Source organism: Mirounga angustirostris, unplaced genomic scaffold, assembly GCF_029215605.1.
Source record: "Mirounga angustirostris isolate CCGP_5_RB_7025 unplaced genomic scaffold, mMirAng1.0.hap1 SCAF_16, whole genome shotgun sequence".
Taxonomy (NCBI): domain Eukaryota; kingdom Metazoa; phylum Chordata; class Mammalia; order Carnivora; family Phocidae; genus Mirounga; species Mirounga angustirostris.
Window position 1 is genome coordinate 41,428,824 of NW_026991724.1, and position 27,112 is coordinate 41,455,935.

The 27,112-nt window shown below is 46.4% G+C and overlaps 1 protein-coding gene across 2 annotated transcripts in view; it reads right to left on the minus strand.

Annotated features, from left to right (window-relative positions):
- Window positions 1-27,112, minus strand: part of RHPN2 (rhophilin Rho GTPase binding protein 2) — a 59,819-nt gene that overhangs the window by 30,290 nt on the left and 2,417 nt on the right. For both annotated transcript variants that reach the window (XM_064581932.1, XM_064581933.1), the window contains exons 2-3: window positions 15,787-15,902; window positions 808-936 (exon numbers count right to left, since the gene is read on the minus strand). In XM_064581932.1, the coding sequence (XP_064438002.1) occupies window positions 808-936; window positions 15,787-15,902 (245 nt within the window). The remainder of the gene's footprint in view (window positions 1-807; window positions 937-15,786; window positions 15,903-27,112) is intronic.

The following is a 27,112-nucleotide window of genomic DNA, read 5'->3' on the forward strand; positions in this document are numbered from 1 at the left end:
TTCCCAAATGTCATCCTTTTGTGAATCCACAGGACTGTTTACTGACTGAGTCTCCCCTGGCACACACCCACCTTTTGAGAAGTCTCACTTCCCCACACAGAGCTTCTCAAAGTTATTTCTCCGTAAAGATGGACTTCTCTTTCAAAGGTAGCTCACCCTGGGGAGGCTTTCTGAGCTTTTCTGAAGGCCCTGCCTCAAAACCGTGCCTCCCACAAACACTCCCTAGGGGAGGCTTCTGAATTACGACATTTGTTTCTCAAAGATTTACTGGGGCACATTTCTGAAGTGTCTCCTCAGGGAACTCGCATATGTCCCCTTAATCTTTGATGTAAACGATCCCTGTCAAGCAGTGTATGTGCTTTTGCGTCCTATCCACAGAATGACCCAGTCAGGCCCTGTGCATGGTGATGAGGCTGACAGGGAAGAAGGGAGGGCAATGTGGGACCCCACCTGGCAGGCTGGCTCTCAAATCCAACCACAAGTGTGCGTGCAGGGCATCTTTATGATACAGCCATGTGAGAGATGGCGTCTCTTCACCTGGACCCAGTCACCCGCAGCTCTTCCCTAAAACTATGTTGCAAGGGTCCAAGGACAATTGGATACCTTTTTGTCCAACTCCCCAGGTATTTTCAACAAACTCCATCTGCTCATCCCTTGACTCTTGCACCATGCTCAATCCTCAACCTGATCAATCCCTCTCTTCCCAAAGCGGGGTCAGCCACATCCTCAGGTCTGTCTGGGCACCAACCCGATATGGCATGTTTTGAGGCTCAGAAAGTAACTAGAATAAGCATTGCCCCCACTTACTCTGTGCTCTGGTAGACTCCCACTGAGATGTTGAGCCCCTCCAGCTCTTCCTTGAGCATCTGCAGGTCTGAGTTCACGAAGCTCAGTTCCAGGCGCACCTGCTCCCGTACCTTGTGGTTCGTAGCTACTCTGTTAGAAGAGAAGGGGGGGAAAAGTGCCTTCAGCCAAGCTGCCCAGCTGCCAAGGGAGCAGACCTCCCAGACTCCATAAGGAAGTTCTGAGGGTTCACTTGCAGATGTGAGGGCCAGATGTGACCAGGAAAGATGTCTCCGAGATGCACCTGGCCTATCTTGAGCCACTCCTGCCAGTAAATGGACCTGGGACGTAGCTGATAAACTGAGCTGCCAGACATGAATCTTAAGACACCCCTGCAAAGAATTAGCTTTGAGAAGAGAAAAGAGAACTGCTCCCAGCCACCCAAAAAGACCATAAATTATCCCCTGGAAAGGAAATGGCTAAGAAAACAGAGGAGGAGGTAATGCTCCTCAGCTCATTCTATGAGGTCTAGTCTTACCCGGACTCAGACCAGAGGAAGACATCACAAGAAAGCAAAACAATAAACCGACATCATTCATGACTATGTATGCAAAAATCCTCAACAAAATATTAGCAAGCCGAACCCAGCAACATTTAACAAGGATTATATACCACAACCAAGTGGGACTTATCCCAGGATTGCAAGGTTGGTTTAATATCTGAAAATCAATTACTGTAACACACCATATTAATAGGAAATAGGATAAAAACCACATGGTCCTCTCAATAGATACAAAAAAAGTCCAACACAGATTCATGATAAAAATTCTCAATGAACTAGGAACAGAAGAGAATTTACAAAACTTCATAAAAAGCATCTACGAAAACACAAAGTTAACATCATACCAGTGGTGAAAAGACATGCTTCCCCATTATGATCAGGAACAAGGCAAAGACATCCATTTTTGCCACTTCTAATCACTACTGTACTAGAACTTCAAACCAGTGGCAATAGGTAAATAAAGAAATTAAAGGCGTCTGGATTGCAAAGGAAGAAGTAAAACTGTCTTTATTCATAGTTGACATAATCTCGTATGTAGAAAATCCCAAGGCATTCACAAAACACATACTAGAACTAATACATTCAGCAAGGTCACAGGATACAATTCAGTCCACAAAAATCAATTTTATCTCCACTACCAGCAATGAGCACTCTTAAGACGAAATTAAGAAAACAATTTCATTCACAATAGCATCAAAAAGAGTAAAATATTTTGAAATAAATTTAACAAAAGAAGAATTAGACTTGTACACTGAAAACTACAAAACAGTGCATATTAAACGGAGAGACAGTCCGTGTTTACGCATTAGACGATTCACTATTGTTAAGGTGTCAATTCTCTCTAATTGATCAATTCAATGCAGTTCCAGTCAAAATCCCAGTGAACTTTTTAGTAGAAATTGACAGACTGATCCTAAAATTTATATGGAAATGCAAAAGACCTAGAAGCCAAATAATTCTGAAAAAGAACAAAGTTGGAGGGTTTATGCTATCGGATTTTAAAACTTACTATAAATCCACAGCAATCAAGATAATGTAGTATGGACATAAGGATAGGCGTTGGAACAAAACAGAATCCAGAAATAAATCCTGACATTTACAGTCAATTGCTTTTGACAAAGGTGACAAGATATTTCAAGGAAGGAAAGACAGTCTTTTCAACAGTGTCCCCAAGATCACCCCCACATTCAGTGATCCACTCGGAGGACTCACAGGACTCATAACATAGTTGTACTCATGGCTCTGATTTACTACAGCAAAAGGGAAAAGGTACACGGGGTGAGGTCTGGAGGAAACCAGGCACAGGCTGCAAAGGGTCCTCTTTCCCAGGAGAGTCACATGGGATGTGCTGAACTCCTCCAACAGTGTTCTGACAACACGTGTGAAATGCTCTCTACTCAGGAAGCTCATTCGAGCCATGGTGGTCTAGGTTTTTACTGGGGACTGGTCAGGTAGGCACTTGTTTCTAGCATGTTCCAAAATTCCAGACTCCCAGAAGGAAGCAGGTACTCAGCATAAACCACACTGTTTGTGCAAACAGTTCAGGCACAATGAGCCCCTCTTATCAGTTCTGGAAATGGTGGAAACAATCCTGAAATTAAGTTTCCAGACACCAGCCAAAGGCCAACCTTGCAAGCAGGCTTTCTAAGGATAGCTGTCTCAGGTCTGCTTTGATAAATCTTTTCTGCACAATCAGCAAAAAACCTCAATCTAAATCTCATCCCATACATAAATATTAAGTCAAAATGGATCAGAGATGGGGCACCTGCGTGGCTCAGTCTGTTGAGCATCTGCCTTTGGCTCAGGTCATGATCTCAGGGTCCTGGGATGGAGCTCTGTGTCCAGCTCCCTGCTCAGCGGGGAATCTGCTTCTCCCACTCCCTCTGCCCTTCCTCCCCGCCCCGCTGGTGCTCTCTTTCTCAAATGAGTAAATAAAATCTTTTTAAAAAATGGATCAGAGACTTCAGTATAAGAGCTAAAACTCTACCACTTCTAGAGGAAAATACAGAAGAAAATCTTTATGACCTTGGGCTGGACAGTGTTCTTCGCTATACACCAAAAGCACAATCCGTGAAAGAAGAAATCGAATTGGATTCTGTCAAATGTAAAAACTTCTGTGATTCAGAAGACACCATAAAAGAGAGAAAAAAAAAAAGAAAACACAAGCCACAGCCTGGGAGAAAAATATTTGCAAATTATATAAATGATAGAGAGACTTTGTATCTAGACTATATAAAGAGTTCTGTTGATTAAATAATAAAAAGACATATAATTTTTTTAACAGGCAAAAGATTTTTTTAAATTGAGATGTAATTGACATACAACATTATATTAGTTTCAGGTATAAAACATAATAATTCCATATTTATATATATTACAAAAGATCAGCACTATAAATCTAGTTAACAGTCACCACCATAGTTACAGAATTTTTTCTTGTGGTAAGACCTTTTAAGACTTACTCTCTTAGCAACTTTAAAATATGCCATACAGTATTATTAACTATAGTCACTATGGAATACATTAAATCCCCATGACTTGTTTATTTTATAACTGAAAGTTTGTGTCTCTTGACCCCCTTTACCTATTTCACCCATCTTCCAACCCCCAACTCTGGCAAGCATCCATCTGTTCTCTGTATCTATGAGCTTTTTTTTTTTTTTAATAAAGATTCTACATATAAATGGGATCATACGGTATTTCTCTTTCTGACTTATATCACTTAACACAATGCCCTCGAGGTCCATCCATATTGTCACAAATGGCAAGATTTCGTGCTTCTTTATGGCCAAATAACATTACACAGTATATACATACCGCATCTTCTTTATCCATTCATCCACTGATGGACGCTTAGGTTGTTTTCCATATCTTGACTATTGTAAATAACACTTCAGTGAACATGGGGGTGCATGTATCTTTTCGAGTGAGTGTGTTTGTTTTCCTCAAATAAGTACCCAGAAGTGGAACTGCTGGATCACATGGTAGTTCTAATTTTAGTTTTTTTAAGGGAACTGCATACTGTTTTCCATAGTGGCTGCACCAATTTACATTCCCCACCAACAGTGCACGAGGATTCCCTTTTCTCCATGTTCTCACCAACACTTATTATTTCTTCTCTTTTTGATAACAGCCATGCTAACAGGTGTGAGGTCTCACTGTGGTTTTGATTTGCCGTTCCCAGCTGATGAGTGATGTTGAGCATCTTTTCATGTGTCTATTGGCCATCTTTTGTCTACTTTGGGAAAATGTCTATTCAGATCCTCTGCCGGTTTTTTAATCAGATTGTTTTTGTGTTATTGAATTGTATGAGTTCTTTATGTATTTTGATATGAAACCCTTAGCAGATAGATGACTTACAAATATTTTCTCCCACTGCCTTTTCATTTTGTTGATGGTCCTTGCTGTGCAGTTTTGTAGTTTGCTGTGTAGTCCCACGTGTTTATTTTTTTGCTTTTGGTGTCAAATCCAAAAAATCATCACCATGTCCAGGGGCTTACCCCCTGTGTTTTCTTCTAGGACTTTTATGGTTTCAGGTCTTATATTCAAGTCTTTAATCCATTTTGAGTTAATTTTTGTGTGTCATGTAAGACAGTGGCCCAGTTTCATCTTTTATACACGGCTGTCCAGTTTCCCCATCGCTAAGACACTATCCTTTCTCCACTGTATATTCTTGGCTCCTTTGTATTAAGTGAATTGATCATATATGCATGGGTTTATTTCTGTACTCTATTCTGTTTCACTCATCTATGTGTCTGTTTTTATGCCAATACCATACTGTTTTTTTTTTTTTTAAAGATTTTATTTATTTGAGAGAGAGAGAATGAGAGACAGAGAGCACGAGAGGGAAGAGGGCAGAGGGAGAAGCAGACTCCCTGCTGAGCAGGGAGCCCGATGTGGGACTCGATCCCGGGACTCCAGGATCATGACCTGAGCCAAAGGCAGTCGCTTAACCAACTGAGCCACCCAGGCGCCCCTCATACTGTTTTGATTACTATAGCTGTGTAATATAGTTTGAAATCAGGAAGCGTGATACCTCCAACTTTGTTCTTCTTTCTCAAGATTGCTTTGACTATTCAGACTCTTGTGTGGTTCCATGGAAATTTTAGAATTGTTTTATCTACTTTTGAAAAGTGCCACTGGAATTTTGATAGGGATTGCACTGAATTTGTAGACTGCTCTGGCTGTATGGACATTTGAACAATATTAATTCTTCCAATCCATGAGCATGGGATATCTTTCCATTTATTTGTGCCTTCAATGTCTTTCATCAGTGTCATAGTTTCCAGTGTACAGGTCTTTCACCTCTTTTGTTAAATTTATTCTTAGGTATTTTATTAGTTTTGATGCAATTGTAAATGGAATTATTTTCTTAATTTCTCTTTCTGATAATTCATTATTGGTGTATAGAAATAAGGCAGATTCCTGTATATTGATTGTGTATCCTGCAACTTTCTGAATTCATGAAATGGACAAAGACTTGAATAGACATTTTACTGAAGAATATACATGAATGTCTAATAAGCACACAAAAAGGTATGTCTTGACTCAATATAGGGAAATACAAATTAAAAGCATAATGAGATACCAATACACAACTAGACTGGCTATACTAAAAAAGAAACAATAACAAGTGTTGGGGAGGATGTAGAGAAACTGGAACTCTCCTCACACACTGCTGAATGTAAACGACACAGCATTTTGGAAAACAGCTGGGTAGTTTCTAAAAATGCTAAATATCTGGGGCACCTGGTTGGCTCTTGATTTTGGCTCAGGTCATGATCTCAGGGTCGTGTGATTGAGCCCTGCATTGGATTCTGTGCCCAGTGGGGAATCTGCTTGAGGATTCTCCCTCTCCCTCTGCCCCTTCCGCCATTTGCTCTCTCTCTCTCTCAAATAAATAAATCTTTTTTAAAAAAATCAATAAAAACGTTACTATGTGTAACTTATCATACAACTGAGATTCTCCTAGGAATCTATGTGAGAGAAATGAAAACTTATATCCCAACAAAGGTGTATGTGATGTTTATAGTAGCATTACTCATAATAGCCAAAAAGTGGGGAAAACCCAGATATCCATTAACTGGCAAATTGGATAAGTAAAATGAGATATATCCCTAGAATGGAATGGTGTTAAACAGTATGAAGGCATGAACTTTATTTACTCAAGTCCTCAAAGCAGAATTTTGGACACCTGCTGGAAGACTTTACAGGTGTTCCCTCATTTTATGGATTAGGAATCATTGCAAAAGTAACACTGGCAATAATAACCAAATACTGAGCCAGGCCTTGTGGGGCACATGCCCATGAACCATCCCGGCAAGTCCTCAGTCATTCCTCGGACCAGCTACTAGAACTTCCTCCTTTCATGGATGAGGACACCTGAGGCTCATCAGCCAAGAGCTCTAGCCAGCGGAAGAAATGGTACCTGATCCCTTCCCCTCGCCAGCTGATGAAAATCCAGCTACCTGTCACGGGCTCGCTTTGCTCACTGCCTGTTCACCTTTCCCCCAGGAGGTAAAATGCTAAATCACTTCCCCTACAGTCTGTCCTCTGCACTGGGGCTCTCCCTACCTTGCCACATATTTGAGCTCATCAATTTCTCTCCATGATGTGTTTATATGTATTCTCCCCCTTCTCTCTCTCCTCTGCCCATCACTGAACTCCTTCTCCTTGACCCACAAGCTCATGCCACGCCTCCTCAGAAAAAGCCATGCTTCTAAAATTAACACGTCAGGAAATGACAGATGTTGGCAGGGATGCGGAGAAAGGGGAACCTTCCAACACTGTTGGTGGGAATGCAAGCTGGTGCAGCCACTCTGGAAAACAGTATGGAGGTTCCTCAAAAAGTTGAAAATAGAGCTACCATATGATCCAGCAATTGCACTACTGGGTATTTACCCCAAAGATACAAAAGAAGGGATCCGAAAGGGTACGTGCACCCTGATGTTTATAGCAGCAATGTCCACAATAGCCAAACTGTGGAAAGAGCCAAGATGTCCATCGACAAATGAATGGATAAAGAAGATGTGGTATAGGGCGCCTGGGTGGCTCAGTTGGTTAAGCAACTGCCTTCGGCTCAGGTCATGATCCTAGAGTCCCAGGATCGAGTCCCACATCGGGCTCCCTGCTCAGCGGGGAGTCTGATTCTCCTTCTGATCCTCCCCCTCTCACGCTCTCTGTCTCCCATTCTCTCTCTCAGATAAATAAATAAAATCTTTAAAAAAAAAAAAAAGAAGTGGTATATATATACAATGGAATATTATGCAGCCATCAAAAGGAATGAGATCTTGCCATTTGCAATGACGTGGATGGAACTGTACGGTATTATGCTGAGCGAAGTAAGTCAAACAGAGAAAGACATGTATCATATGACCTCACTGATATGAGGAATTCTTAATCTCAGGAAACAAACTGAGGGTTGCTGGAGTGGGAGGGATGGGGTGACTGGGTGATAGACACTGGGGAGAGTACGTGCTCTGGTAAGCGCTGTGAATTGTGCAAGACTGTTGAATCTCAGATCTGTACCTCTGAAACAAATAATGCAATATATGTTAAGAAAAAAAAAAAAAAAAGAAGAAGGTAGCAGGAGGGGAAGAATGAAGGGGGGGAAATCGGAGGGGTAGATGAACCATGAGAGACGATAGACTCTGAAAAACAAACTGAGGGTTCTAGGGGGGGGGTGGGAGGATGGGTTAGCCTGGTGATGGGTATTGAGGAGGGCACGTTCTGCATGGAGCACTGGGTGTTATGCACAAACAATGAGTCATGGAACACTGCATCAAAAACTAATGATGTAATGCATGGGGATTAACATAACAATAAAAAAATTTTTTAAAAAAGAAAAAGCCATGCTTGACCCTGGCTGCAAATAGGATGACACTGGCCCTTTTACTACTCAGTACGTCTTCACACATGCACATCTGGGCTTCCCAGCAGGGCAACGAGATATTGGAAGCTCATTCTGGTGAATATCATTGGTTTAGGGATTTTGGCGGAGAGGGGGGGAAAGCATGATTACCCTTAAGAAGTACATTTTATATCACAACACAGTATACACATATACATACATACCCCTAAAACGAAAGTCACACAAACCGAACTTTGCCACGCATACAATATATGCCAATATATTTGATTCTATTCTAAGAGCGTATTTTTTTTAAAGGAGTAATATACGCAACTCTCCAATTCTGATTCTCTGACACCAACTGGGTGTCCAGCAATTCAATTCAATTCAATTCCCACAGATTAAAGGCTCAGCACCCCAAGACTGCCCCCACGTCAAGTGCCAGGCACAAGGTTGGGGGGGCACCTGCACTCATGACCAACCAGCTACAAATCAAGGGTTCCCCCAACACCCTTCTATGGTAATTTGCCAGAATGACTCAGAAAACTCAGGAAAACACTTGACTTACATTTACTGGTTTATTTTATTTTTTATTTTTTTAAAGACTTTATTTATTTATTTGACAGAGAGAGACAGCGAGAAAGGGAACACAAGCAGGGGGAGTGGGAGAGGGAGAAGCAGGCTTCCTGCCGAGCAGGGAGCCCGATGCGGGGCTCGATCCTAGGACCCTGGGATCATGACCTGAGCCGAAGGCAGACGCTTAACGACTAAGCCACCCAGGCGCCCCTACTGGTTTATTTTAAAGGACACAACTTAAGAGTCAGATGGAATAGATCCACAGGCCAAGGAGGGGTGAGCAGCTTCCGTGTTCTCTCCAGGCAGGTCATCCCCCCGCCCCCAGCACCTCGATGTGTTCACCAACCTGGAAGCTCCCAAACCTCATTGTGAGGGGTTGTATGGAGGTTTCACTATTTCATTATGTGGGCACAATCGATTAAACATTGGCCATTGGCAACTGAACTCAATCTTCAGCCGCCTTCCCCTCCCCGGAAGTTTGGGGGTGGCTCTGTAAGTTCTAATCCTCTCACCAGGTTTGGTCTTTCTGGTTAAAAGCCCCATTTTGAAGGCCCTGTCCCCCCATTAGCATACAGAAGACAGGAGATTCCAAGGGTTCTAGGAGCTCTGTGCCAGGAACCAGGCATAGTGTCTTTGTTTTTAATTAGGCTCTATGCCCAACGTGGGGCTTGAACTCACAACCCCAAGATCGAGGCCCACACTCTACCAACTGAGCCAGCCAGGCACCCCCAAATATTTATTTTTTATAATACCACAGCAACCCCATGAATTGATTTTATCACCACAATCACAATCTGCCGCTTGTAAAATCTGTACCACAGAGATGTTTCTGAGAATGTGACTGATTCACTAGCTGATAATGTCCACAAGGACACGAGGAAAGAAACCGGGAAAAGCTTCTTCTTTGCAACTGGTTTGCCTTTGGCTGAACCAACAGGTATGAAATGTGTTCCAAGTCACTGTCCCATCTTCATACTGCCTGCCAGAAAGCTCGGAGACAAACCGTGGCCCATGTCTAGCAAAGGATACAGAAGTTACAATGGAGAACAAGACCTTTGCCTTCTATTTCTTTCTCTTTCTCCTAGAAATTGGCATTGTCTTTTCCACGTGGTGGGGGCTCAGCAAATTTCAGTTGATGTAAGAACAAATGGCAGTAAAGATGACTCCCTAGAAGCAATGGTGGGGGTTGCGAGGGACTGGTTCTCTGCAACAGAGTGGATCCAACTTAAATACAACAATTTACACCCTAAGACCCTTGCCCAAATATCTGCAGAGCCTCCAAATAGGCCAACTTGATTTTTCCACCTCTATATATTGATTTGCCACTTCTCTTCCCTCTTGACTTGGCAATTTGAGATTTAGGATTGGCAACAAATCAATGAGCTGCTCTTTGGACATGGACCTCTGTGTGGGTCACTCTGGAAAAAGTTGGTGGCCAGGTGGGGCTTCAGGGTCAGTCTCCACAATGCTAACCTTTGGGTACAAAGACGAATGGGAAACCAACCCTCAAGTGTGAGCTGTTTCTAGCACAGAGAATGATTTTTCAGATTCACTGGAGGAAGGGGGCTTCTCAAAGAAGGTAAATCAATTGAATATGATGTATGTGCCCAGGCTGGGAGAACAGCACGGGGTAACATATAAAAATAGAACCAGCTGGTTTTAGGAATTAAAACCAGAGCCTCAGTCTCCTCAATACTGGTGCTCTGCATCTGGGCTGCCTTTCCAAATGACAACAAATCGTTTCTATGGGCCTCCTTGGAAGAACATGGCTTTTTTTCTCACCTTCCCTTGGTTGCAAACCTCCTCCAAGAAGTTTATGGCCCAATGACTGAGGTTATAGCCCTTGAGGCCAGCCGGGATGAGGCAAAAGGGTGTTTCAGCCCAGAGTCTCCAACCTAGGTTCTCCACGGCCTCCCTCTGGCCTGGACCTCCAAGGAAAGGCCTCTTCCCTTGGGTTTTTCATAAAGAGCACACACACACTTGCAAAAGTCAAGAATGAGAAGGTGTCCCACTGCCTCGATGAGTGATCAGCCCAACAAGCGTGAATGGGGACGGAAAGCCACATCCAATTATTTCCTGAGGGTACTGACACATTCTTTCCCTGAATTTGGAGCTGCTGAGACCTTTTCTTTTTCTTTTTTTTTTTTTTTTTAAAGATTTTATTCATTTATTAGAGAGAGAATGAGCTAGAGAGAGCACGAGAGGGAGGAGGGCCAGAGGGAGAAGCAGACTCCCCGCCGAGCAGGGAGCCTGATGCGGGACTCGATCCCGGGACTCCAGGATCATGACCTGAGCCGAAGGCAGTCGCTTAACCAACTGAGCCACCCAGGCGCCCCGTGACCTTTTCTACCTTAAGAAGTTCCCACGTGGTAATGGCTTACTTCTTTGCTCCAAGGCCCAAATTTCTTTAACGTCTGGTGTTTTGTCTTAAAGATGCAGGTGAATTTTGAATGTTGACGCATATATCTCCATTTGCTTTAGTGTAACTTTTTCCTTCCAAGTCTTTCAGTAAAATTGCCCCCTTCCCCCGCAACCGGGAACAGGCATGTTGAGAAGCACCAAAGACTTGCACCAGCTTCGGAGACCTTATTGGAACAGTTTGACCTTAATCCATCTGACCCCAAATCCTGCAAGTACCACCTGGTGGCCTCCCGTGGTCACCCAGCGAGGACAGCAGATCAGCCGGTCTGGCAAGACATCTGCTCCCAGGGTAGCCAGTGTAGGAAGGGAGGCCTCAGGGTTGCTGTGAGCCCCAAAGGCCAAGGGGGGCTCACACACCACACGGCACAGACACACGCCAGTCTCCCTCAGAACTGACGGTGTGAGCAGCCACTAACCTCGAGTCACTCTTATTACAGCTGCCACCAACCCTGGTCACCCCCGGCGCAGAGCTTCATGAGCCTCCGGAGCAGAGGTTACAAACTGGAGGTCAAGGGGGGCTTGTTTACTTGGTCCTTAGGGTGTTATTGTCCCCCCATTCAACTATGCACCAATATTTAAAATTCAACTATCAGAAGATTCAAAAAAAAAAAAAAAAAGGGAGAAAAAGGTCAGATCCCTATCTTCTGCTAAAAAAAAAAAAATCCTTAGACCTGGCAACCCTCGTCCTCCCCTCCATTCGAGGCACACTGCAGGTGGCCCCTCCAGAGAAAGCATGTGCTCTGCACTTTGCCACTGTCCCCACCACTCCCTAATGCCTCACAGCACCAGGCCCAGCCCCTCCAGTCTTTCCTGAGCCCACCCAGCCCCTGTAAGCCTCAGAGGGGGCCAGCCCTGCTCTAAAAAGTACCGGAATAAGAGGGGAACCTGAGCCCAAAGATGTCAAACGCCCTGCCCTTATGCAAAGGCCCAGTTAGTGAAAATGGAACGACATGGCAACACACTTTAAATTCCACAAAGACCATCTCTGTTTCAGAGAAACAGCATCATGTTTCCACCCCAGCTTTACTCAAGGGAGGGCAGGGTGCTAGGAAAAGAGAGAGAATATTGTCCTTGCTTAGCCTGGAAAAGTACATTTAAAATATCTGATCTCTTTCCAGTCAAACTCCAGGAAGCTCACGGACTCTAGGCAGATCCAGCTCAGAGGAGGAGAAGACCTTGAAGGGGTACAAAGCCTGGCTCCTCTAGGGCCTGCCCAGCCCCCTACCAATGCAGGTAAGCACTGGGACCCTGGCACTCCTGCATTTGGGGGTCATCTTCCCACATGCTCTTTTTTTTTTTTTTTAAGATTTTATTTATGTATGTGAGAAAGAGAGAGAGTGTGAGTGAGGAGGGGCAGAGGGAGAGAGAATCTGAAGCAGATTCCACACTGAGCGTGGAGCCCGAAGCGGGGCTCGATCCCATGACCGCGAGACCATGACCTGAGCCGAAGCCAAGAGTAAGACGCTGAACCGACCCAGGCACCCCCCCCCACACGCTCTATCTTTACCTGACGGCCGTGGAGGGACATCCGAGAACCTGAAAGCAGACAGGCACACAGACCTTGGCAGCAGGGACAGCCACCTAATCAGCCACCCAGCGCCAACCACAGGGCCAGAGCCAGACTTGGCTGAACGCCTTATTTGTTTTCGGGAAACCATTGCTGCTGCTGGAGTCAGATTAATAAATACCTTTAGGGTTCTCTCTCACAACATTCTCCAGAAAGGGCCACTTTGAACTTTTAGGTCACTGCGAAAATCATTAACAAGCCACCCTCCCCACCTCCCCGCCCTGCGCTGCCAGCTCCCTAACGGCCAACCTGACAATGAGCTTGAACCACCGGGCCTCGGAGGCTGTTTGCCGCTATTGTTAAAAGAGCAAGACCAACAAAACCACCCCGGTTCCCGCCTTAGAAACACCAAGGCCCCTGGTCAGAGAGGGCCCCCTGACTGGCCTGTTTCGAAGGCTGAGCCACGCGGTCACATTTCCCTCTCATCAACGCCCTAGAAAACATCACCTCTGACATGACTGGACTTGTCTGCTGTGTATTTAAGGTCCCCCCACAGGAGATCAAGCATCGGGAAAGCAGGGCCTGCAGCCTTCTCCTCTTGCACCTCAAACACAGCCTGCCCCTTGCTAGGTGCTCAGCAAATTCATTTATGGGGTGAATGAACAGCCCCATCCACTGCAGTCCGCTCCTGGGGAGCCACAGAGGCAAGGCCACCCGCCTGCCTCCTTAGCCACACCAAAGTGTCAACCAAAACCAGCCACCACAAATCACGCCGGGGGGGATGGGAGGGGATGCGCCTGCAGCCTTCCCAGCACGGCAAGCTCAGCTGGCCCAGGGCCGCCGATCCCGAAATCGGGGGCTTCTCCCAAGCTACACCGGCTGCATGAGGTCCACTATACCGTGGACCTGACCGTCCCCAGCTCCAGACTTCTCTGGGGACAAGGACACTACCAGACATTGTAAAAGGTGAAATGTTGTGGGGCGTCTGGCCAGCTCAGGCAGGGCAGCGTGTGACTCTTGATCTCAGGGTTGTGAGGCCGAGCCCCACGTTGGGTGTAGCGATTACTTAAAAATAAATAAGTAGGGCGCCTGGGTGGCTCAGATGGTTGGGCGTCTGCCTTCGGCTCGGGTCATGATCCCAGGGTCCTGGGATCAAGCCCCACATCGGGCTCCTGGCTCAGCGGGGAGCCTGCTTCTCCCTCTCCCTCTGCCTCTCTTCCTGCTCATGCTTTCTCTCTCTCTCTCTCTCTCTCTGTATCTCTGTGTCTCAAATGAATAAATAAAATCTTTAAAAAAATAAATAAGTAAATAAACTTAAAAAAAAAAATAAGGGTGAAATGTCATAATGGCTTTGTTATCTCCTCCAGTCACAACCTAGCTTCTACTCTGTTAAAGAAGTAGCTGGAGAAGAGGTTTCCAGAACCCTGGCCATGCCAGGACTTGTGTTCTCTGCTAGCCCACGTATATCAATGCCGACACAAGGTACTGTTGTTCCTGAGCTGGTGGTAGGTTTAGGTGGTTAGTGATACTATCCTCCAGGCCTTTGCAGGATCTCACAATAAAAATGAATAAAAGTAATTCAGGCACTTCGTAAAAGAACATCCAAACACCGGAGGAAGTAACATGACAAGTTAAGAGTCACCTTCACCCCCATCCCTGGTCTTGCTCCCCAGAGCTGACTCTAGCAGCTTCTTTCTTCGTCCTTTCTGGAAAAAGTCTCTGCATGCACAAAACCAAACACACCAATCCTTTAAACACAGACGCAGGGCATGCTGTCCTGCGTCTCGCTGTTCCCCCACTTAGTATCTCAGGCATCTTTCCTAGGAAGCAGATACAGAAGGATTCCCAAAGGAAGTTGCCCTAAGTTTATGTTTCCTGTCTTTACTGGCTGCTCAGGGGAGCGGCCCCTGTGGAGGAGCTGATCGTGATGCTGGGACGTATCTGACCACCAGAGTATCGCAGCTCTGTTACAAACACCTGGTTTGGTGTATTTGCTTGGTGTATCTGAGACCAACGGTCTCAGAGCAGCCTCTGGGCTCTCCAGGCCTCCAACGGTGCAGCTGACCCATTGGGAACACCCATTATCCATATCCTGCCAGGTTTCCGGGTTCCCTCCAGGTCTGTGGGTTCCAGGTCCCTGCGAGTGCCCCACGTCTCTTTCTGAGGCTGCAGGAGGCATCTGTCTCACTTGGCCGGGCAGCAGGCACAGTGCTGACCACCAGTACAGAAGACGGCATGAGGCTGACAAGAGGTACCCCCCGAACTCTGAAGGAAGAAGAAAGGCTACACTATAACAAGAGGAAGCTGGCACACCTGTCTGACACTGCACCGAAGGGTGTGGGGAGGGCTTAGAGCTGCCTATGACAAAGGGAAAGCTTCACTGAGTTCTAAGCTTGATAAGTAACTATTTTCCCACCAGAGCCCCAAGGCCATGGGGCTGCACTGGGGCCTCTCCTTAGAGGGATGGACACTAGCAACAGAAATGTCCCATTCCCTCCCTCCTGCCTTCTTCTCCTTTATACATCCAACAGTTACCAAGCGGTGATTTTAGACTGGGCATAGTTTCTCCACCAGGCAATAGAGAAAACAGACACGTCCCATAGAAAGCAGGGAAAACAAACAGGAATGTGATCATTGGCTTCCCCCATCCCCAATCACACAAACAGGCTGGGTAAAATACTTGTCCTGAACATAATAAAGCTCTAGGCAAGGAAGGGCCTGCTCCAGGCACTAGAACAAGGAGGGGACCCCAAAGTTAAAAAAACAACCTGAGAGTGGGGTGCCTGGGTGGCTCAGTCGTTAAGCGGCTGCCTTTGGCTCAGGTCATGATCACAGGGTCCTGGGATCGAGCCCCGCATTGGGCTCCCTGCTCCGAGGGAAGCCTGCTTCTCCCTCTCCCATTCCCCCTGCTTGTGTTCCCCCTCTCGCTGTGTCTCTCTCTGTCAAATAAATAAATAAATAAAATCTTAAAAAAAAACAAACCCTGAGAGCTAGAGAGGAAGCTGGGCAGGCCTGAGAGTTTCGGGATGGACAGGCCCCAGGAAAGGCTGGCTCCCCACCGAGGCAATGGAGCCAGCAGTCACTCACTTCAGGAGGTTTTCTGCTCCCGTTCTCATCCGCACGGCTTTCAGGATCTGCTGGTTCAAGGCAGCCCTCTGATTCTGCAGTCGGCTCCGGCCAGTTTGTGCAAGAGGATTGCAACCCTAAGGGAAAATGAAAGATGACCTTTCAGAGGTCAGCCACTCTAAACATGATGACAACGTTGAATATAACAGAAATGCTTTAAAAATGAACCTGTTCTGAAACTAAAAGTAACATCAAAATGGGAAATACACAAAATACCGAGAAGTATCAAAAGAAAACAAAAGTCACTCATAACAATGCAACTCCGAAACAGCCACTGTATGGTGGTTTTCTCCCTGCCCGTGTATTTTACATGCTTATTGTCATTTTTCATATTAGTGCGGTGTTGGGAGTTCCCGAGACCAGCCCCTCGTTCAGATTCACTAAGACTCACAGGACTCAGCATGTAATTGCACCAACAGCTATATGATGGCAACTTAGTAAGGATACAGAGCTGGACCACAAGGGGGAAAGACATGGGTAGGTTCTAGAGCAATCCACCGGAAGCAGCCTCCCTTATGCTTTCCCCCTCCCATGAAGGGTCACACAGAGCATATCCTTCCCCCAGCAACAAAAACGCAGCAACGTGTATATGATGTCACCGCCCAGGTCGGCCCATTAGAAAATCAACACCCAGGGGTTTTATCGGGGACTGATCACAAAGGCACCGTCTGACTAGCACGTAACCAGATTCTAGACTCCCAGAAAGAAAGCAGGTGTTCTTCATAAATCACATGGTCTGTGCCATTGGTCTGGGGGGGTGAGCCAACCTTATCAGTTAGGGGAAGAAGGGAACACTCCAAGAGCCAGGTTCCCAGGTGCCAGGGAGGGGCCAACCTTCGCAAGCAGACCTTCCGAAGAGCAACCTCAAGCCTGCTCTGTTAACTCTTTCCTGCACAGTGGCACGTACCGTCTATCAAAATTTCTCACGGAATACTCTAGCATTAAACTTTCCTTTATTATGAAATGTTTTTCAAAACCATGATTTTAATGACTGAATAATATGGCCTTTAAAAAAAAAAAAGATTTGGGGCGCCTAGGTGGCTCAGTCGTTAAGCGTCTGCCTTCGGCTCAGGTCACGATCCCAGGGTCCTGGGATCGAGCCCCGCATCGGGCTCCCTGCTCAGCGGGAAGCCTGCTTCTCCCTCTCCCACTCCCCCTGCTTGTGTTTCCTCTCTCGCTGTGTCTCTCTCTGTCAAATAAATAAATAAAATCTTTAAAAAAAAATAAAAAATAAAAAATAAAAAGATTTACCATTTCCTTATAGTTGGACATTTAGATTGCTTCCAAGTATCTGCTATTATATATAATTACTTGATGCATATTTGTAAGCATGAATCTTTATAAACCTCTACTTTTTTCTTTAAGGTCTATATCCAGGGCAAAGGTATAGCCCTAGAAACTTCAAGACCTCCAGTTCACCAGCCTAATTACCCTCCAAGAGAGAAAGGCACTCCCTAATCCTTGTCCTCTCCCCTTAGCCTTAGGCAACCACAGATCTACTTTCTGTCTGTATAGATTTGCTTATTCTGGATATTTCATGCAATTGGAATTATACAAAATATGGTCTTTTGGGATGGGCCTCCTTCACTTAGCATGATTTTTCAAGGTTTATCCATCTTGGAGCAGGTATCAATACCATACTCCTTTTTGTCCCGGACTAATACCCCATTATAAGTACATACCACATTGGGGTACCTGGGTGGCTCAGCTGGTTAAGTGTCTGCCTTTGGCTCAGGTCATGATCCCAGGACCCTGGGATGGAGTCCCATATCGGGCTCCCTGCTCGGCGGGGAGCCTGCTTCTCCCTCACCCTCTGCTGCTCCCCCTGCTTGTGCTCGCTCATGCTGTCAAATGGATGAATAAAATCTTAAAAAAAAACTTAAAAAAAAAAAAAAAGAATGTAGGACATTAACTTATCCATTCATCAGCTGATGGACATTTGGGGGTGTTTTCACTTTTTGGCTATTATGAATAAGGCTGCTTATCTGTGTACACATTTTTATGTGGATTTTTTTTTTTTAAAGATTTTATTTATTTATTTGAGAGAGAGAGAATGAGAGAGAGCAAGCACATGAGAGGGGGGAGGGTCAGAGGGAGAAGCAGACTCCCTGCCAAGCAGGGAGCCTGATGCGGGACTCGATCCAGGGACTCCAGGATCATGACCTGAGCCGAAGGCAGTCGCTTAACCAACTGAGCCACCCAGGCGCCCTATGTGGATGTTTTTATGTTTTCCTTTCTCTTGGGTATATTTCGAGGAGTGGAACTATTGTTGTGCCATATGGTTAATCCTGGGTCTAACCAACTGCCGAACTGTCAAACTACTTTCCAAAGTGGCTATATGATTTTACATTCCCACCAACAGTTTATGAGGGTTCCAATTTATCCATATCCTTGACAATACTAGTTATTATTATTATTTTTTTAATAGACAATCTAGTGTGTGTGAGATCTCATTATGGTTTGGATTTGCATTTCCCTGACGGTCAATGATGTTTAACATCTTTTCACGTGCTTATTGGCCCTTTATGTCTCTTCCTTGGAGAAATATCGATTCAGATACTGGCCCATTTTAAACCGTGTTGTCTTTATTTTTGAATTGAAAAGTATTCTTTTTATTTATCTTAGGGAGAGAGCGGGGGCGAGGGGCAGAGGGAGAGAGAAACCCAAGCAGACTCTGTGCTGAGCACGGAGCTCCACGCAGGGCTTGATCTCGTGACCTGAGCTGAAACCAAGAGTCAGCACTTACCCAACTGCGCCACCCAGGTGCTACCTGAAAAGTATTATTTTTAATCTTTGCCAAGTTGATATGCAAAAACAGGGATCCTGTTCTTCCAATTTGCATTTATTATTGGTAAACTTTTTTTTCCATATATTATTGATCACGTGAATTTCTTTTTCAGTGAATTGTCTTGTGTTGTCTGTTCGTTATTTCCTAGAGTATTTAGACTGCAATGTTTCATTCTGAAAAGTTTAAGAACAAAATGAAAGTTTCATTTTAACCTACTGGTGTGCTTCCCACCCTGTCAGGTAAGAAGCCCTGGGATCTGAGTGAGGACTCCATTCCTTTGTGAAGCTTATCTTTAGGTTCTGCCCACTGAGGGGGGCTGCGGTTACACCCCGGGGGGTGGCTGGTGGGCAGCACTCCGTTTAGAGATGCCCTTTCTCTGCAACTGCAACCCTGCCATTCAGCTCAGCCCCACCTCTGCCCAAGGCATGCCCGTGGCCTCCACCCCAAGGGGGGAGAAGTTATTCAGAGCCCTAATCTTCTCAGGGATTCCCCGTATCAGTGGCCTTTGGACCAGTGGGTCAGAAACGAGTTAAGTTCCTCCTTCTACAAAGTTTTCTCATCCTTACTTGCCAGCAGGTCACCACCCACGTGCCCCCAGGCAGCACCCCCAAGTTCCAATTACACATATATTATAATCTGAGTTGGAATGGTCTTACAGCTAACAACATCTTTCAAGCCATTCAATGATCTCTGATTTAAAATAAAAATCAGGAAACTATCTTTTTGCAGATAGAAGACTGACATGTCGGGGTGCCTGGGTGGCTCAGTCGTTAAGCGTCTGCCTTCGGCTCAGGTCATGATCCCAGGGTCCTGGGATCGAGTCCCGCATCGGGCTCCCTGCTCAGTGGGAAGCCTGGTTCTCCCTCTCCCACTCCCCCTGCTTGTGTTTCCTCTCTTGCTATGTCTCTCTCTGTCAAATAAATAAATAAAATCTTTAAATCAATCAATCAATCAATCAATCACTACATTGTTAAAAAAAAAAAAGAAGACTGACATGTCTTTTAATGTGAAGCTAAATGAATATTAAAGTTCTAAAATAATGGCCCTCCTTTTCCTTTACGCTTTCCAAAATTACTACGAAGGGATGGTCTGATCTGACTCCAAATCACATGCTTCAACCCAAGCTGTGTTCCATTTTACAGAAAGGCTTTAATAACAAATTCCTTTATGTACATTCCCAGAGCTAAGATAAGCAGCCATTCCAGCTCATGGGTAAGAACTTTTTCCTGCTCCTATACTTTACCCAACTTCTGGCTGGCCCACAGATGCGGAGTCAAGTTTCTAGATAAGACAGAGGAATGCTTAGGATTAGATATGATTGAGTAATTAGAACCAAAACGACATTATTTCTTACTGACAGGTAGGAATGCTGGGCCAGCTGGAAACACTAGGAACCCACAGGACTACATGGAAGCTTCTGGGAGCCCCATGAGGCAAATCTGGGCAAGACTGCTATAAAGACCCCCTGGCATCTCCAGAGGCTGCTAGCTGTCCACTGGCCCCGGCCAGTGGTTCTCTGCTGCTGGGGACCCACAGTCCTCACTCATGCCTTCCTTCTTGGTGGGTTCATAACAGGATGTTGAGTGACTGCAAACTGGAGGGGTTGTGCCAGGGCCCCAAGCAGTACCTGTCACACCTGCAGGAACGGTGCCAGGAACGGTGCGGGGGGGGGGGGGGGGCGGGGCGGGGGTGCGTTGCTGAACTATCCTGGCCTCAAGGGTCAGGGTCCTACAGTGAAGTGAGTCTTTCCACCACACAGAGTCTGTTGGTTCCCTTCCCAGACTAAGGTGTGGGCAACTGCAACAGGGTTAAAATGCTGGAAGGATGGTCCCACAGCCAACACCCAGAAAAGCAAGTACACTAAGTGAAGCCTCAACTTCATCACATGGTGTGTCCCATGAGTCAGACCACTGGTGTGGACCCTGGGACATAGCCGAGATCCCAGTGACGCCTCAACTTTACCATATGGCATGTCCCATGAGTCAGACTGCCGGTGTAGATGCTGGGACAGCAGCCGAGATCCCACAGTTCTGAGGCTTGCTGGTCAAGTGAGCTACTCAAGATCCTCCGGGCGGGGAGGGCGGGGGCAGGACTGAAGCCCACGTCCCTGCTTGCTGTCACTCTAAGGTGAGCCGTGAAGCAGCCAGCAGCAGGAATACGGGGCGGGGCGGGGGGGCGGTGAGGAATGCCGAGACAGCTTGGCTGCGACCCCCAGACACCCCTCCTGTGCTTCCTGGCTGAGGGCTGCCCAGCATCACTGAGCATCCTTTGGACACAGTGACCTGGACCTCACAGCCCTTGACAGTCAAGGGTGGTAATTCAATGCTCCCCCATTTCCTTTTCAAGAGGAAAAACACTGACTTCATGCCTGCTCGGTAGGAAATTGAAGGCCCCTGGCCCCTGAGATTGACTCAGAGTGAGCACGTGACATAGGATAATCAGAACCCATCAGGAAGACATCTTCATTTTTCCCCACTGGCCTTTACCATCGTTGGGGAGTGTCTCCCCAGAAATGAAAACCAATCCAGGGGGAACACAGCTGAGAAATTGTTCGTAGCAGCATTTGAGCCCTAGATCAAGCCAGACCTGAAACGATTCCTCCGGACTGCTCAGTTACAGGAACCAATGCATTCCCTTTCGGGCAGAAGCTTTTTAAATTGAGGTATAAATTACACATAGTAAAACAGATAGATTCTAAATATACAGTTCAATGAGTTTGGACAAATGTATAAACCTCTGTGGGCGCCTGAGTGGCTCAGTTGGTTGGGCGACTGCCTTCAGCTCAGGTCATGATCCTGGAGTCCCGGGATCGAGTCCCACATCGGGCTCCCTGCTCAGCGGGGAGTCTGCTTCTCCCTCTCCCGCTTCCCCCCTCTCGTGCTCACTCTCTCTCTCTCAAATAAATAAATAAAATCTTTAAAAAAAAAATGTATAAACCTCTGTAACCACTACTCCTATCAAAAAGAACATTTTCATCCCCCCCCAGGCAACCAACACTCTGGTTTCTATCACCACAGACTTCTGCTTGTCCTAGAACTTCAGATAAATGGAATCATATAGTATAGACTCTTCTGTGTCTGGCTTACTGTGCTCAATATTATGCTTTGAGATTCACCCATATGGTTGCACTCATCAGCAGCCTGCTCCTTTTCATTGCTAGAATTCCATTGTAGGGATGCGCCACAGTGTGTTTATGTGTCATTTTGGATTGGATTTTTCTGGCATCTGCAATTAATTCTTTCATGAGTCCTAATTAGAATAAGTTCACCTCGAGTGAAAACTCCCTTTGTCAACATCTTCTGGCGTGCCCTTTGTGCCTAGTCCCATCGCTCAGCTGGGAAACAAGTATTTAAAAGCAATACCCAGGCGCAAACTGGAGGCACTTAATTTGCCAGGAAGGAAAAGCTACTCAGCCTACACCTTGCAGAGACAGACCTGAGGAAGGTAGAAAGGCCAGGCCACCCAGATGGCAGATGCAGAGGGAATGGAACAGTCTTTCCCTCTCCACGCCCCTCCCCAACCACCCCCCCACACCCCACACTCAGGTCAGTGCCTGGCGCCTGGCTCCCCTCGCCCCAGAAAACCAGCACGGGCTCTTCTTCCACATAGCCAAAGAGAAAGCTTATGCACGGAGATGTTTCTGTAGCAAACTGAAGGCACAGTGTGCACCCGGGGTCTCCCGTTCCGGCGTGAGACTGGGGGCAGGGTCTCCTAGCTAGAGCCCCCCTCGCACAGCACGTGGGAAAGAGGGTGCTTTTTGCTGCTCCTGTAGCACAAAGATATTTTCTCTGCTTCTGTCACTCCTTCCTAGTTATGCAATCCCCCACTCAACCACCCAACTCTGGAAAACAGAACTGTGAGTTAGCCAGATGCTGTCACCCAGAAAGCACTGAAATAGCAGGTAATACCCTGCAATACACACACACATCTAATTTAACTTTTCACCATGCTTGAGATTCGGGGCAGGCTGGATGATGAACAGAATCTAGCTTTTCCGTATCCATAAAAAGCGTAAGTCCGGCATTTTTCAAGAGCCCTCCTGCCCTTCCAGGATCTTTGCCGGGCTTGGGGGCTGCACATCAAAGAGCACCTGCTCTTCTTCCGCATCCCCAACCATTCGCACAGGGTGGGGGGGGGGGCAAGGGGTGACACAATATGAAATCAACACTTCGCCATAATCTTTAACTAAAGGCTGCCTTCAGTCACTTCTACGAATCTTTACCATCACCTCCTGCGTACCACTCACAGTTGTTTTTCAACGTGTTGAATGAATAACAAAGCCTTTACAAACACCGAAATTTTCCATGAAACAAATATATTTCCAGTCCCAACTAATGACCTGCTTATTTCAACTGGTAGGATTCACTCAGCCACAGTTAACGGTTCTTGTCTACGGAGCGCGTCTGTGCGGGGTAAGGGCTGGTATATGTGTGCGAATTTGCACACTTCTGTAATTACCTTTTTTTAAAGTTTATTTTAAGTAATTGCTACACCCAACGTGGGGCTCGAATGCATGACTCCAAGATAAGAGTCATTCGTTCCTCCGACTGAGCCAGCCAGGTGCCCCTGTAATTACTTTTTTCTGGAATTATAATAATTCATGTTACTTTTATAATACAAATAATTCTGGAGAAAAAGAAACTACTTCTGAAGTTCTCGATCACCTGCCCTTTCCTCTTCTTATAACCCAATCAAAACCTGGGACTTGCTAAGGGCATACAGCCATAGTGAAGTGTGGATTTGACTGGAAAGGCCAGAAAGACTCGCATCTCTCCCCCCGTCCCTGGTGCTGCAGGCAGATCTCGCTCCTGGCCGGCGCCCCTTGCTGCCCACTTTGCCACCCTATCCTGTGGCTGGGCTGCCCCTGTGGCTACCTCCAATGTAGCCTTTCTGTCACGAGACTCTGGCACCTGACCCAGAGAAGGAAGTGGTGACGAGGCTAAGGCCAATGCCTCGTATCAACAGGTGGTGTCTTGGGATCCATCCAAATAGCCCCAGGAAGCAAGGGACATTTACGGTGTCACAGCTAGTCCATCACGCTGACTCTACTCTGAGTCACCCTGGAAATTCTGTTTCTGCCAGGCGACCCCTCCTGGCCAGGATCCCTCAGTGTGAAGAGGTGTTTGTCATACACAGCCTCTGGACTCCTAGTGTGTAACCGTGCAACCAGGCAGATGCTCACCAAGGCCATGATCAACCTGGAGCCAGCCTGGCCTTTAGGACCTGGCTTAGACCATGGCGGTGTACCGGGTAGGGAGGGGGCAGCATCACCAACTTTCACACCCCTCTTCCCTCCCTCCCCATCTGGGAAAGGATTCAAGGCTCCAAGGGGATGGGTCCAGACACCTGGAGGGACGTTATCACTACCCAATAAAGGTGGAGCTGATGGAGCCCCCAGGACCCACACTGTGCTCTGTGGACCTAGCCCAAAAGGAAGCATCCCCCCACACAAGTGTGCTCATAATTAGATGATGTGCTCACGTGCCTAACACAGAATTACACTTCACTAAGATGAATGGTGCAGAGCGGAAACTAGGAGGAGTTTCTAGGTTAAAAAAAAAAAAAAAAAAAGAATTCTTCCTTCTCTGCTGGAGCCTTGAGGAAGCCCAGAGAAAACAGGGACCATAAACCAGGACACACGGTGAACCTTGGGGCCCTGTCCAGCCTGGAGGTTTCTGTGGACATGAAACAACTTCTCCTCCAGCTCTGGGGTAAAAACAATGGAGCTAAATTCATTTCGGGTCATTTTTATTCCCAAAGGATGAAGAGGCAGAGATAAGGACAGACAATACTGCACTTTGTCCTGATTGAATCTTTCCACACTCTGCTAAGACCTTTCATCGAGGGCCCCTTTCAACAGCCCCGGGGAAAGGCTTTCTCAAGTTTTTCTCCAGCTCGTTTTCTCTCAGCCACGGACAGGATTTCCTGTGGGTTTTAGGACGACAGCACCCAGAGATCTCCGGAGACAGGATCTGCTCCAAGGATACGGTGCCCCAGAAACTTACATTCCTCTGCATTAACTAGAACACGCCTTCTTCCATTCTCCCACCCACTTCCATCAGGACGAGCATGAAAATCTGTTTGGGAAAAAGCAGCTCCCCTTCCACTGGCCTTTCTTTTAAGAAAGTAATGTATGGTTATAGAGCGTGTGACTCTATGTAAACATATTGATGTAAAGGGAAAAAAGGAAAAACCGGCGAGAAGCCAGAGAAGAGAGGAACACGTTGCAATAGACCAGAAAGTTTTCTGTGGGTTTTGTTTGTTTTTAATTCAGAGACCCCACCCCCCCCAGCTGCCAGCCCCAGGAGGCCAGAGTCTATACTGGTGGCCTGGGGCCAAGCTGTGTCCGTGTCCTTGGGCTCTGTACAGCCAAGAGCTACATGACCCCAAAGAAGACCCTGATTTACTGGGGACCTCTCTCTCTGCCGATGATTGCCTTGTACATTTGGGGTCTAGGCCCTGCCGGCAGAGTGAACTTTTGGGCAATTTGTTTGCATTTTGTATGCAAGTCACACAAAACAGAGTTGAAGCTCTGAATATGGACTATGGACCCCCCCCCCCCCCCGCCCACAAGCCCTTCCCAAACACGCTTTTTGCTCTCTGTTCTAAAGCAAAGAAGCAGATTCCTATTCAAGCATGGCCTGAGCTATCTATCTGGACAAAGCGCTGACTCCCAGCACTGCCCGCACCCCAGGACATGAGGCCCATCGCAAACAGCCACAGAAGCCAGAAGCCAGACTGAGCGAGAGCCGAGTCTGCCCCAGCATCTGACAGGGGTCAGGCTCAGAGCTGTCACTCAATAAATGCTTTTTGAATGAATGGAGCAGAATGGCATTTTTGAGAAAAAAAGGAAGGAGAGAAAAGACAGAATAAAGAACATTCGGATGAAAGAGAAGCCTGATTTCAGTAGCAATTAATTTGATCCTCTGAGTGTGTGCAAAATTTCCCAAGCCCAAAGATGGGATGGAGGAGCTCATCCTGGAGGCATCTCCAGTCTCAGGGGTTCTCGCGTACTGCCCCTGGTTGGCTCATCCACCCCGGATGTGCAGCAGCTGTCTCCAACTTTTCTTTTTCTTTCTTTCTTTTTCTTTCTTCTTCCTTCCTTTCCTTCCTTCTTTCTTTTTTTCTTTCCTTCCTTCCTACTTTCCTTCCTTCCTTCTTTCCTTCCTTTTCTCCCCTGAATCTTCAACCTTGCCCTCCACCCCAAACTTCTTTAAAAAACAGCTTTACGTAAAGCAGACCATGACCTTAACCAACACCAAAGAAACATCCAAGCAATAATGTGGAAGACTCATAACCAAGATGTGGACATTAGAATGTTTACTATTATTCTTTATGAAACAGACAACTGCAAAAGGAAAAAGTCAGCCAATTTTTCTAGCAAGCTGAGATCCCGGGAATGCCTGCACAAAAGACAAGAGAGCAACCTCCCCAGTTTCAGCAACCACTAGGTTTATATTTTTTTCCTGGTTTTTACTGTTTTGGTAATATGAATTGAAAGAAGAAATATTAATACCACATGGGGAGAACCCCAACCAAAGAAATCTGAAATATATAGTAAATGCTTTTTTTTTCCTTTTTTGTTCATTTTGGATGCTGGTGCTAAACTTCCAAGTGTCGTGATTTAAAAAGAAATTTTATGCCCTTATTTATTTCTAGGATGAGGGGAGGATAACATTTTTGCTTTCTTATGTGACTCTTTAAAAATGTGCAGTATGAAGTTCCTCAAAAATAAAATTTTTACCCTTGAAAGGAAAAAAAAAAAAACCAGCTTTAAAAAGGCTCCAGACTTCCTCACTCTGAAATGAACCTGCCTTCTCTCTCCTCTAATCTCCCGACTATCACCTTCTCTGCCCTTCTCCCCTCTGCACCCCACCACACTGGCTTTTGCCCCGACTCTACCCACTCGTTAGCTAACAACCCCCTGAAGAACTAAATCCAGTATTTTCCAGCGCTCCTCTGACTTGTCAACCCCACCTCTCCACGAAAAAGACTCTTCTCTCAGCTTCCTTGACACCTCAGCCCTTCGGGCTTGCTTCCCATCCCTCTGCTTGTCCCTTAAGTGGATGTATTATTCCCTTCTGTCTTGGGCCCCCTCACAGCACCCCAAATGCCTCCCAACTGGGGCACCCCCAAAGCCGCATCTCCAGCCAGGGTGCTCTCATGCCTGTCAGGTCTGTAGAGTGGACTCCCCTGTGAGACCACCACTTGGATATGTCATGGGGGCCTCAAATCCACCTGCCCTACACCAGGCTCCAGGTTCCCCCGCCTGGTGCCTGCCCATCCACCCAGACACCCAAGGCAGACAGTTTGGATTCCTGTCATCGGCACCTTCCCCACACATCCCGTCTGTTAGCTCTTCCCATCCCCGCTGACACTGCTGTTGCTCATCATTCTGACCTCCTCACTAGGATCCCTGTCTCGATGCTGGACCCCCGGTTTGAGTTCGGGGTGCAGGCTGGTGGTTAGGATGGGTGGTGAGGCTGTGTTCACACAGCA